This window comes from Berghia stephanieae, chromosome 1, assembly GCF_034508935.2.
Source record: "Berghia stephanieae isolate SIO BIC M18660-M18661 chromosome 1, UCSD_Bste_1.3, whole genome shotgun sequence".
NCBI classification, from domain to species: domain Eukaryota; kingdom Metazoa; phylum Mollusca; class Gastropoda; order Nudibranchia; family Aeolidiidae; genus Berghia; species Berghia stephanieae.
In genome coordinates, this window is record NC_088360.1 from 101455336 (window position 1) to 101469465 (window position 14130).

The 14130-nt window shown below is 36.9% G+C and overlaps 1 protein-coding gene across 4 annotated transcripts in view; it reads left to right on the forward strand.

Moving 5' to 3' along the window:
* LOC144962557 (CDK5 and ABL1 enzyme substrate 1-like) overlaps positions 1 to 13292 on the forward strand; it is a 40603-nt gene extending 27311 nt beyond the window's left edge. For all 4 annotated transcript variants that reach the window (XM_078895595.1, XM_078895596.1, XM_078895593.1 and 1 more), the window contains 3 exons: positions 246 to 308; positions 6459 to 6563; positions 8828 to 13292. In XM_078895595.1, coding sequence (XP_078751721.1) covers positions 246 to 308; positions 6459 to 6563; positions 8828 to 8968 — 309 coding nt within the window. In that variant the 3' untranslated portion in view covers positions 8969 to 13292. The remainder of the gene's footprint in view (positions 1 to 245; positions 309 to 6458; positions 6564 to 8827) is intronic.
* Positions 13293 to 14130: the final 838 nt, after the last annotated feature.

A 14130-nucleotide genomic window follows, 5' to 3' on the forward strand; every position in this document is an offset into this window, starting at 1 on the left:
GGAGGAAGAAGAGAAGAGTAAGGAGGCGTTTTCACAAGGATACCAGCAGTGAACAAACTGTCAATTGTTTTTAATAAAACAGAATAATAGTCCAAAGTAATTTTTATGCAGGCGAGTTTATTTATAGTTATTAGGTTGTGAGATGAAAGAAGAAATCCTTAATTGATGTTTTTACATTTTATGACTCTTTCACTTTTATTACATATGTTTTTCTTTTCTCCTTTTTGGACTTTTTTTATTTACAGTACTCTGTAGATCTTTGGACAGTAGCTCAAGCCTATGTGTTCTTTGAAAAAATAATACTTAAAGTAAGTTGGATTTTTTCCATTCATTTTGGAATAGATGATGAGAAAGTGCTCATAATACAGTGTACCTGAAATATAAGGACTTCGCATCCAATGAAAGCAAGGACTCAAGAAAACCGTTTAAAATCCCCATTTTTACCCCCCTATTTGATACTACTAAAGTAACCTCTCATTCATCAATCAAAGTTCATAACCATAATACACATTGGCCACAATGACGTATCAAAACTGGAAAGAGCATATCAAGTGGAAACAAGGCTGGCATTAAAAGATCTTGCATCGCCTTCAGCACTCAGTGAACTTTATCACACACTAGTTTTCACATTATAGTGCACTAGCATAGCTGCCAACCCTCCCGCAAATTGCGGGAGTCTCCCGTATTTATCACCAATCTCCCGCTCTCCCGCAGTTTTTTAGTATCTCCAGAAATCTCCCGGAAATTTATCAATTTGAATATTGAGTGTGATGAGTTGCTGGTTCTCTAGACAATCAATTGTCAACTTTTTTTTTGGCTGGTCGATGCTATGAAAGCAACAGAATCGATACCAGTAATGTGGCAATAGATTATATAGGATTGTAAAAGAATATATTGTGGTATCGATATTTTCAATTGAGAATAATTTGCTTTTGCTTATGCCCTGCCTTAAGTCTTCATCAATTTTCAAAATTTCCTAACCACAACGTGTTTCAATTGCTGAGGACGGTTTCTTTCTAATTGGGAGTAATTTGTATTTGCCTTTTATACTGCCTAAAGACTTTGTTGATTTTTAAAATGTCTAAACGACAAATTGTTTCAAGTTCTGAGGACGGTTGTGCTAAGAAAAAGAAATATTCAACTTCATTCAAAGCTGAGTATAGTGTTGAATTTCCCTGTATAGTTAAAGGAAAAGACGCCTCATTCGCCATGTGCAAAATGTGTCATTCAGAGTTTAGTGTTATGTATGGTGGACGTGACGATGTCAAGAGGCATGTTAATTCTAAGAAACATTTGATTAATGCCAAAGCTTCAACTAGTGGCAAACCAATTACATCCTTCTTTTCTTCAAATTCCAAATCAACGCCAGTGGATGAAGCTGTGATTAGGGCAGAGACTTTATTTACTTCTTTTTTATTGGAGCACAACATTCCTTTAGCATCCTCTGACCATGCTTCTAAGCTTTTCAAAGCAATGTTTTTGGTAGATAGTGTACAACCTGAAGAGATTATTAAAAGATACAGCTGTGCACGCACAAAGACAACGGCAATTGTTAAAGAGTTGGCTATGGATGCAAGACAGTCTCTGATTGAGAAGTGCAAGACCTCTCCCTTTAATATTGCCACTGATGGGAGTAATGATAAAACAGACAAACTCTACCCTTTGATTGTTGTTTCTGCTGATGAGTCAGTCAAATATGAGCTGTTAAGCTTACTCGAGCTAAAAGACAAGTCAACAGGAGCCAATATTGCAAAATTAATTCTGGATGAGTTGTGTAGGTTGGGGATCCCTTTTAGCAACTGCATGAGTTTGTGTACTGACAATGCTCGTTCCATGATTGGAGAAGGGAAAGGGTTGTATGGTGTGTTGCTGAAGGAAAATGCAGGATTATTTGCCACTGGTTGTCCGTGTCATCGCCTCCACCTGGCTGCAGAATGGGCATCAAAAGAACTCTCATTCAACCCGGAGCCATTCTTTTTAGATATTTATTACTATGTTGAGAAAAGCGCCAACAGGTTCCAAACGTTTCAGGAATGCCAGAATAGCTGTGGTACTGCAGAGACGAATATCCCTAAACATGTTCCAACCAGGTGGTTATCTTTGGGGAAAATTACAAAATGGGTGCTGGATCAGTGGGAGCCCCTAAGAAAATTTTTCAAAGATGAATGTGACTCTGATAAAAAAGAAGGAAGCAAGACTAGTGACAGAAAGAGAAATGCTCTTGCAAATCTAGATTCTCGAGTTACAAAACTGACTTTGCATTTCTTAAATTTCATGTTACCACTTTTTGACAAAACAAATTGTCAGTTGCAAGCGGAAACACCATTGATCCACAGGCAGCGCAGAATTTTGTGCAGGTTTATCAAAGACTTGATGGTTTTGATAGTGAAGCCTTGTGCTATGCTGTACAAGTGTGTGACTGATGTTGACCTGGATCAAGACTACAACCTCAAAGACCCTATGAACATCTCACTAGGAGAAGCTGCCACATCATTCATACAAGAATCAAAATTATCTGATGATAAAGTGAAGAAATTTAGAGTTTGTGCAAGAAACTTTGTCAAGGTGGCTATCAAGTACTGCCTTGCAAATTTGAAATTGACAGACCCCATCCTCTTGAATGCTGAAATTGCAGATGTGAGCGTGCGCACAACTATGTCCTTCAATTCAGAAAAGTGAGTGGAGCAGGCACTTATGTTGGTAACAACAAGATATGAAGTGAATAGAAAAGTGCCAGAAGACAATAGAGAATAAAAATTTTTCGCGGCGGTGGTGGGGTTTGAACCTGCGACCTTATTGGTACGACAACTCCGCCTGGCAGGTGAGAGCGTGGCTCTACCGTGTGAGCTATCCACGAACACAAAATATTCGTTTCAAACTCAAAGTCATTACTAGATCCCTCTCTCACCCACTTCTTGAGACCGCCGATTCGTTCGTACACCACCATCGCGAATAATTTTGACCAGCAGTTAAGCCTAATAGCCAATATTCTCAACACAAACATATAACATAGAAACGATTGAGACATTGAGTATGCTCCGGTGTATGGGGTGAATTTTTAATTCAGAAAAGTGAGTGGAGCAGGCACTTATGTTGGTAACAACAAGATATGAAGTGAATAGAAAAGTGCCAGAAGACAATAGAGAATAAAAATTTTTCGCGGCGGTGGTGGGGTTTGAACCTGCGACCTTATTGGTACGACAACTCCGCCTGGCAGGTGAGAGCGTGGCTCTACCGTGTGAGCTATCCACGAACACAAAATATTCGTTTCAAACTCAAAGTCATTACTAGATCCCTCTCTCACCCACTTCTTGAGACCGCCGATTCGTTCGTACACCACCATCGCGAATAATTTTGACCAGCAGTTAAGCCTAATAGCCAATATTCTCAACACAAACATATAACATAGAAACGATTGAGACATTGAGTATGCTCCGGTGTATGGGGTGAATTTTTAATTCAGAAAAGTGAGTGGAGCAGGCACTTATGTTGGTAACAACAAGATATGAAGTGAATAGAAAAGTGCCAGAAGACAATAGAGAATAAAAATTTTTCGCGGCGGTGGTGGGGTTTGAACCTGCGACCTTATTGGTACGACAACTCCGCCTGGCAGGTGAGAGCGTGGCTCTACCGTAGAGCCACGCTCTCACCTGCCAGGCGGAGTTGTCGTACCAATAAGGTCGCAGGTTCAAACCCCACCACCGCCGCGAAAAATTTTTATTCTCTATTGTCTTCTGGCACTTTTCTATTCACTTCATATCTTGTTGTTACCAACATAAGTGCCTGCTCCACTCACTTTTCTGAATTAAAAATTCACCCCATACACCGGAGCATACTCAATGTCTCAATCGTTTCTATGTTATATGTTTGTGTTGAGAATATTGGCTATTAGGCTTAACTGCTGGTCAAAATTATTCGCGATGGTGGTGTACGAACGAATCGGCGGTCTCAAGAAGTGGGTGAGAGAGGGATCTAGTAATGACTTTGAGTTTGAAACGAATATTTTGTGTTCGTGGATAGCTCACACGGTAGAGCCACGCTCTCACCTGCCAGGCGGAGTTGTCGTACCAATAAGGTCGCAGGTTCAAACCCCACCACCGCCGCGAAAAATTTTTATTCTCTATTGTCTTCTGGCACTTTTCTATTCACTTCATATCTTGTTGTTACCAACATAAGTGCCTGCTCCACTCACTTTTCTGAATTAAAAATTCACCCCATACACCGGAGCATACTCAATGTCTCAATCGTTTCTATGTTATATGTTTGTGTTGAGAATATTGGCTATTAGGCTTAACTGCTGGTCAAAATTATTCGCGATGGTGGTGTACGAACGAATCGGCGGTCTCAAGAAGTGGGTGAGAGAGGGATCTAGTAATGACTTTGAGTTTGAAACGAATATTTTGTGTTCGTGGATAGCTCACACGGTAGAGCCACGCTCTCACCTGCCAGGCGGAGTTGTCGTACCAATAAGGTCGCAGGTTCAAACCCCACCACCGCCGCGAAAAATTTTTATTCTCTATTGTCTTCTGGCACTTTTCTATTCACTTCATATCTTGTTGTTACCAACATAAGTGCCTGCTCCACTCACTTTTCTGAATTAAAAATTCACCCCATACACCGGAGCATACTCAATGTCTCAATCGTTTCTATGTTATATGTTTGTGTTGAGAATATTGGCTATTAGGCTTAACTGCTGGTCAAAATTATTCGCGATGGTGGTGTACGAACGAATCGGCGGTCTCAAGAAGTGGGTGAGAGAGGGATCTAGTAATGACTTTGAGTTTGAAACAAATATTTTGTGTTCGTGGATAGCTCACACGGTAGAGCCACGCTCTCACCTGCCAGGCGGAGTTGTCGTACCAATAAGGTCGCAGGTTCAAACCCACCACCGCCGCGAAAAATTTTTATTCTCTATTGTCTTCTGGCACTTTTCTATTCACTTCATATCTTGTAACTATGTCCTTCAAGAGCGTTCAGTATTTCCTCCAAAGATTTCCTCAAATTTTGCCATCTGGGGCGAGCATGGATGATCTTGAAAGGGAATTTTTGCAGTACCAGGTGGATGATTTGTTGCCAAAGATTCTTGAGATGGACAGAGCTGATTACCAGTGGCAAGAGATTAGTACTCTAAAGGATGAAATCGGTGACTTGAGATTTAAATTCTTGCCAAAAGTCATGTTGACCATATTGTCAATTCCCCATGGTAATGCCTCATGTGAGAGATTATTTTCCACTGTTCGCAAAAATAGAACAGACTTCAGGGGTAGTTTAAAGACTGAGACACTAGGAGACATCATTTTGGCAAAACAAAGTGGTACAGAGTGCTACAACAGGACTTTGTCTTCTGCTTTGCTAAAGAAGTGCAAATCGGCCACATGCAATGCACTGAGCGGACAAGGATGCTCAGCCGCAAAGTAGATCTCTGAAGCCCTGGTGTATTTGTAAAATAGTTGTAGATAGTGTCTTGCCAACTGTATATATTATTATTCTGGATTGAGTTTTATTATTTTATTTCTATTATCGTGTGGACTATTTGAAAAGATGGGAAATGTTTTATTTGTTAGGATATCAAATGGAGTTAAATTGAGACATGGCAGTCAGTTAAATTAACAAATGCAATTGGACATACCTCTGCATTCTGGTTCATTGTTGTGCATCACGAGGAGTAATCATGTGGCTTTTGAAGAACTAGCAGCGCGTCTTCACTTCAGGTCAGTAAAAATGTAATCTCCCTGATTTTTATCGAATCTCCCTGATTTTTGTTCCAAATCTCCCTCTTAATTGAATTACCGGGTTGGCAGCTATGCACTAGGGTAGGGGTAGGGGGAATTGGGGGTGAGTGTATGGCAATAAATGGTGCAGCACTCACAATCACATCGGAATGGGATGATTTTGCCTCTCTTTGTGTGGCTGGTATGTTGGTGGCATACTCATATCATTGCGAAGGACGGATGAGGTGTGAATAATAATGGGGCTCATTAAGGGTCAATCTCACAAGTATTGTGATGCTTGCAAGGCAATATGGCAAAGGGGCAGTCCATTTATTTTTACCAACTCGAAGTACAAACAAAAGTTATATCCCTTGTTTATTAATAACAAGAGTGACACCTTGGATTCAACAACACCTCAGTTATAACGAATATTGGCCTCTAATCGCATTGACTTTTGTTTTAATGAAGGTGCACTGTATTATTAGTATTATTAACACTAAATATGTATGAGATGGCAATGACTGGAATTATTAGATGAGTAGAGAAAATTTTGTAGATGTGGAAAAGTGTCATTCAGTATTGAATTCTCAAAATTCTTGTTTAATCTTTTTATTCATGTCCTGGTTTCACATTAAATTCATCCCCATATTTTAAAGTCTTAATTATTTTGCCGTTTAAAAAATTTTTTTTTTTTTTTTTCGTTATTGCTCACTTTTATCATATATACTCTAAATCATTCTTTTCCAGCACTTGATAACAAAACAGAACAGAAAATTATGTACTGGGGCTTGTCTCCTGTTATCTTGTAAACTTAACGATGTCAAGAGACCAACTCTCATCAAACTTGTCGAGGTAAAATCTAGTTATTTGGCCACTATGATTTGTTAACTAAAACTGTTATTGCATGCTCTGTGACCAGTTGAATTTTAGTCTCCTATCTTCCTAATCTTTTGTCCCTTTGGTTTTCCATCCTTGTCTTTGAATGAGAAGTCTCAATTTTTGCAGGCCTTGTTGGGCTAAACTTTTATTTTATTTGACTTTTTCATGAACAGTTGGTGGAGGCCTCTGTTAGGTCTTCTACCATCCTAATCTTTTGATCCTTCATCTGTTGCATCCTGTCCTTTTTTCTTTGAAGAGAAGACGATGTTTTCAGGCCCTCTTGTAAACCCATTCCATGAGAGAGGTCGTCATGTGTGAAAGTGTATTGTTTTTTGGGGGTTTTTTTCTTTCTGTAAATCAGATTATTTGCCTCTCTTTATGTGGCTGGTAGGTTGGTTGCATACACATATCATTGCAAATGGCGGGTAAGTGATGAGGTGTGAAGAAGAATGGGGCATGGATTAGTATTGGAAACCAACTCCCTCAAATTGGGTATCTTGTTATGTTTTCGCCTCAGTGAGACTTTGGATGGCTTTTCAAGTTTGGCACAGAATTATGTTTCTTTGAGATTGGTAAATGTTATATAAATATTCTCTTGTCTTCTTTTTCTTAGCCTCTTGTAACCCAAAGTCTGTCGCAAGCACTGAACTCTATATCTGAGTTTGTGCCAAAAGATCAATTTGTAACACTTCGACACAGTGTTGAAGATGCAAAGTTTAGATTTCGAAAAGGCTTTTTACTCATTCACTCAGAGTACTCAGGTGTAAAATTAGTGTGTGACCTTAATAGCTTTAGACCTGTAAATTCTCAGTCAATTAACTGAAATCAGTCAATTTGTCAAATTCAAATATTTTTAAAAAAGGAAAGAAAGAAAGAAGTGAAGAAAGAAAGAATTCAGTCGAATGACTGTAAAGTAATTAGGAACGTTCCATAGCGCTACGCATAGCTCATGGGAGCCGTTTATATTAACGATGTATTTATTGCCAAGGTTAAGCGGCGCTTTTTAGAATTGGCCTGACTGAACACATCCCTGTGTAATTTCACTCAGCCTTCGTTAAATTATTTTTTCACTTTCCAACCTGTCGTGATCCCAACGGTAGCCAATTTTAACTGAGCCGCCGAGCGATAAATTTCACTGTTTCATCTAAGCCAAAATTGACCACATTTACAAGCTGGGTTTTAAAAGTATAAAAAAAAGTAAAATGCGAATGCCGGAAGTAACATTAGTAGATGATAATGGTAGACACCTTTAAATCGAAAGTTAGATTAGGATAGATTGCTACAAGTACAAGCACATTTCGATTGCCTCATGTTGTAAACAAACTGGTTGACCGTTTCTTCACTGATTGGGTACCTAATTATAAGGAACAATGGTAATGGTAAGTAGCCTAATTAATTCCCGTGCAAATCAGGAGGTTTTCTGCCATTGTTTTGCTCAAGCCCAAGCAAACTTGTTGTTTTGTGGTGATTTACCTTCATTTAGATTCTTTGAATTTTTCCGCTACGCCTGCAGAAGTTTCTTCATTGTGTTGATAATTCACTTCTACTTAATCAGTGTATTGGCCAGAAGTCATATTTGTTTAAGTTTTTTTTCTGTCATTAACTGATTGAAAATCAAGTTTGCTCATTGCTACATTATTCTAATGTTCTCACAATGCCTAAGCTGTTCGTGGATCGCAATTCAGACTTGTCGAGCATCGATAAAGATGTGAGGAATAAATTCAATTGGTCATGGCAAGAAGTTAAAGATGATAATGGTGATTATTTTTCTGACTATGTCAGAAAAATTCCAGAGGCAGGAATATGACTTTGATGAAGTCATCTTATTCCTTCTATATCAAATTATGGCAGTCATACTTCCAGTAAGAAATAACACCCACTATTTTAATGTATTGTATCTATCACCCTCCTCTCCAATGATGCCCTTATTAAGAAAAAAAAAAAATTGAATCTTCAGTTTGTCAAAGAGTTTCAGTCAATTTTTGTAGAGCTCATTTACAGGTCTATAGCTTGTCTCTGTCTTTTTTTTTTTTTGTAATATTAGGTTACATGCGCCTTGTCTTGTCTTATATGTTAAGTGTTGCTGTTTTTAAACAACTAATTGGGGGAAACTGAATGATGGTATATTGGTGTATTCCATCATATTGTAAAGTATACCAAAAAAATACCCACCAAAATAAGTACAGCTGCACTTTAATTCATTCTTATACAATATTATGTTTCCATTCTTATTTTAGCAAATGCTGGATAGTTTGCGAGTGAACCGGAAAGAACTTATCCAATATGAGATGGAATGCTTAGTGGCCATAGAATTTTGTCTTCACATTCCAGACAGTGAGATTTACCCACACTACCAACGACTTCTCTACAGGTCATGACATCTGGCTATCCAATAAGTTTGCGATGAGACTTAGGGCAGTCAGGGTTGTCTAGTCTTATGCGAATTCAGTATTCCATATGTTATCCGCTGCTTCTAAACACAGTATTATGTTGGGGTGATTTAAATGCTGAAAATTGAATCCATAGCCAACAAAGTCAAAGCATGGATTGAGTAGAATATATATATGACCTGTTTCCTCAAAGTGGTTTTATGTTGGGATGAACTACTTGATGCTTGAAATTGAATTTACACCCACAAACATGAACAAAAAGACAAAACAAAATAGTCCTTCAAAGCCATTGGGCCTATGTAGCCGGAGTTTATCCCAGTTTCTATAGCGTGAAATGGACAATAGCAATTGCTTGCTACCCTTTGGATAGGACACTAGTCTATCGCAAAGTACTTTCCACCAGATCTAACAGTCCCAACTACCAAATCACTGTTGGGTGGTCAGGGGACTGGGGGGGGGGGTCAGAAAAAATATCGACTGCACCGAGGATCGATCTCGGTCCCTATGCGTGTGAAGCGAGTGCTCTACCCTGTGAGCTCTGGAGACCCCCAACAGATATGACTTGGGTTTAATTTCTATTTAAAAATTTATTTTTTTTATGGTGGAGAAGTTATACAATTCATTACACTGCAAAAGACCCAGAAGCTTGTTTCTTGTCATTTCAATACTGAATTCACTTCTAGTGATTCAACTTATCCCGACATAATACCATTTTGAGACATTGGGTCACATATGTATCAGTGCATGACATAGTCAGTCAGAAGGTGAAAATTTTGGATTGCATTTTTTTTTCATTTTCTGAAAGAATATGCTCACTAGAGCATTTTAATCTTTATTTGAAGTAAATCAGGTGATTTTTCATGAAGTTATGGTCAGATGTATGGAAAAGGTGTTCAGCAACTTTTCTCAAATTTCATACTTTTTCAACTTGACTAGCTGTGAAAAATATTTAGAAGTGAATTTAAGCTTTGATATTTCCCAAAGATGTACAAAAAGGGTTGATTTAATCATTTATGACAAGAACTCATTTATTATAAAAATTGGCATTCTTACTTAACTTGGCAATATCTCAGTTCAAACCTTTTCACCATCCGACTGATTATGTCATTCAATGAAATAATAAGAATTCATATTTTTGATCATCATGACTTTAAATTTAAATTTAAATTAGCATCTGGTTCACCCTGACTTAATACCAAATAGAGACAATTGGTCACATATATGAGACTGTACCAAAAGGCTGTAGTCGTAACATTTGCCACTCATTTTTCATTATTTCACGGAGTAAAACTACTGAAAATGAATTCCTTCCTTATTTTTTCAAAATAAAGTAGTATAGGAGGGGAGTTTTGTTTTTTGTGGTAGATGTTACGAAAACGACCTTTTAACACAGCCTCATGTATATTTAATTTGTTTTAATGACTGATTCCAATCCTTATTATTACATGTTTTTCTCACAACAATCTCTATTAGAAACCAGCATCAAATATAATAAATTTGTGTGCTTTGACATACAAATTGAATGTCATTTCACCTTAACAGCCCCCCCCCCCCCCTTCCACCCGCCATCCTTTCTCACTAATCATGGCAGTAGTGATTAAGGCAAAAAAGTAGGGGGGAATTTCTTGAGTAACCTGTGTAATTAAGAATAAGTATTAAATGATAAATGATGTTTTAGATTTTGAAACACAGCTAGAAAAGAGATTAAAATGGTACGTCTTCATTATATTGTTAATTTTAAACGGCTGAAATTTAGAAAAAAGGGGGATACAGACCTCATGCTGACTTAATTGTTTCCTTGAATGACATCCTTTAAGAGGCCAATGAGTTATTACTGTTATTTTTTAAAATATTTATTTCATTATTTCTTATTGTCATTGCAGTCAAAAATGGCACGTTATGCTCAATCTACTGCTTTGTTGCCCTTTTTGAGGGGAAAGAAGTGCAATACTATCCCACTGGACCCAGGTATAAATGGGTGCCAGTATTGCTTGTTAATGTTTGGAAGAGAAGAGTGGCTTATGTGGAATGTGTCAAATTGACACCAGCTATCAGCGCATTCTGGATTAAGAATGAATTGAGATGTTGCTTATGACGTTGAAGGAAATATGTACTGCTCTGATAATTGTCATTGTTTTTAGAGAGAATAATACTATGATGTTTACATTTTGTATTTGCTGTAAATCTTCTGTGATACGATCGGCCAATGATGATTAATTTACTTTTGTAAATTGAGATTTTTTTGTTATTTCATTATGATAATGATAAAGCGATATTTTTTATTTTTTTTTTCTGTTTCATTTGTTTTTATTATTATTATTATTTTTTTATTTTTGTTTTTTTTGCTGTTGTTGTATGCCATATTTACCTAGTCAGATATCATGACTTCTCGATTTGTATATTTTATCATTATTTAGAAGAAGAAAAAAAAAGACAAAGTGTCATAAGATTTTAAATGTGTAATGTTTGTATTATATTGTCATTGAAGTCATCTGAAGTTTGTATAAATGATTACATGCATTCATAATTGTGTTGTTTTTTGGGGGTTTTTATAAGGTTCATGTCGGCAACCTTCTATTCCCTAATTTTTATTAAACGTGTTATACACATAAAAAAAGGGAAATAGAAACTGAAAAACATAAGGTAACTCAGTCAACATGGATGGTAGAAAAAACAAATTTTGACACAATTGTGTGAACACAACATACCAAATTTCTAAAATTTTGAGCAGACAATATAGAAATGGTAAAGTGGCAAGTGGTAATTGGATGGCTGAAGCCTGGGATTGTAAAAATATTGGTGAAAAGATAAACAGGGAGGGTTCTGAATGAAAGGAAGCCTTTCCATTTCCACGTTTTTGTAAGTACAAATATAATTGTTACTCATTTCTACAGAATGCCAAGATGTTGATTGTATTAAATTGAGGGCTTGAAGTATATCCATTCAACACAAATCGAATTTACAAACACATTTTTAGAAAACCAAAACTCTGTGTGTTTTGTAAATTACAACTGTACTCTACTGGTAAGGTACGTTAGATAAAATTGTGGAAATTGGTGAAAAGGCATGCCACTTATAATAATTTTAACAATATTACAGAATTTTTTGGGTGTAAATTTAGTCAAATAAGCTTTTTATTTTCCACCATTATCGGATATTTTAATTAGACCAATCTCCTCATACAAAAGATTCTACAAATTTAGGCTACATATGCGGAGCAAAACAAGCCACTCAAATTCAATAAATCACATGGTGCTTAAAATAGTTATTCAATCTTGCTGAGGGTAAATTTGTAACAATGAATTATATTTAATGACTTGTTCTAAGTTCCCCATGAAATAAAAAAATAAAAAATTCAGGTAGACAGGTCTGTTTTTTTGAGAAAAGGCGATTCATTAATGGGTTTTTTTTTTTCTTTTTTGCTCAGAAATGGGTATTTCTGATCAAATTGAACTACATGAGATTAATTATAAAGTACTTTTAAAGAGACAATTAAAATGAAGAATAGGAATCTTGCATATTAGTTTGATACAGATTTTGTTTTCCAAATTGAGCACGTCTGTATAAATGTCACGTGATGTGAATTTTCACTAATGGGACTTTATAACAAAGATGCCACTTTACCGGAAATTAGGAAACACCTGATTTAATTCGACCTTGAAGGTTCCCCTGCACCTAAAGGGCAAAAGTAGTAAATATACAACACATTTCCATATCAGCTCTCCTGTATGCCTGCATGCTCTTTTGTTGAGCTAGGTTAAAATTTTATTTATTTTCACTTCCTTTTGGTAACATGTGTTGACTTTTCTCTCCCTATTTATTGGTTGCGGAAAAAAGTTCCGGAAATTTCACCTAGAAATTATGGCTTATCTGTTTTAAACTGCAAAAATTATGAATGTTTTCCAGGGTCCTCTTTTTTGAGTCACACAGTGTAATCATTTGACCCTCCATCATCTTTTTTTTTTTTCAGGGCTCTTACATGACCCAAAAAATGTCACAATGTGACATTTGATAACTCCTAAAAACAAAACAATCTAACAAGCAATATTTGCTGTAATGATTATAAATATATTTCAGTCCACTTGTATCAACATTGCCTCCAGAAAGAATATATAATTTTACATTTAACTTTTTTTTTTTTCATATCTTGACACAGTGTATTCTATGTCTCTCATACTCATATGGGGTGTCAAAAAAAAAATAATAAAGAAAGAAAAAATCAAACGCTTTTCGAGTGTCTACTAAACAATATGAGCTCAGCCATGGAAGGACTAATTTGTTGTACGATTAAAACATGCATATGTATTTTAAAGATATTATTCCAGTCTTATTTTAGAGTAAAAAAGTCGTAGCAATTTTTAGCAAAGCTATAATGGGGGTGGGGGGGGGGGGTGTCTTTAAATTATTGAAAACCAATTATATTTGCAATCACTATGGTTTTTTTTATATATTATTGGTTGTAGTCCTAACACCTCAGTTGGTCGTGTCTTCAGCTAATAAGAAAGGAACCAACACTGATCTTGGATTCAATAGACACCTAGAAAACCACGCCTCTCGGACAGTTGTCATAATGTAAACAATGACAGTGATTGGTAAACATAACAAACTACACAGGTTTTGCTTTCAATGTTTTGTTTAAGTAAAACACCCACTCTTCTACCGCTGTGTCATTGGAACCAACACAGAAAAATATTTGTAAAACGTTTATAATATGGTCGAGAAAATTGTGTCATAACTAGTCACCCATTTGGCGGTTAAAAATAGTGCCGCGCTGAAGACCGGTCTAGACCGCGGTCCGACGGTCTTTTAGCTGTGAACCGAAGACCGGTCCCATAGGGGAAGATCGGCGGCGGTCCTCACTTCTTATCACCTTTCAACTAGTGCGGGGCGGTCCTTGCAAGGACCACGGTCCTACGGTCTCGCGCCATAGCCTACCACTTCCCCAGCGCAGGGTTGCCAGATTATTTTTCAACAAAATGCCAGGGGAAGACTCAAAAAATGCCAAAACACTCAAAAAGATGCCAAAGTCTGTTGACTCCCACCCCCACTAAGAAAACTACTCACTTTTGATAGACAATTTACTATCATATCCTGGTGGCTTGCGTGTTTTCTTTTCTTTTTCTTTTTTTTTTTTTTTTTTGTTTTTTTTT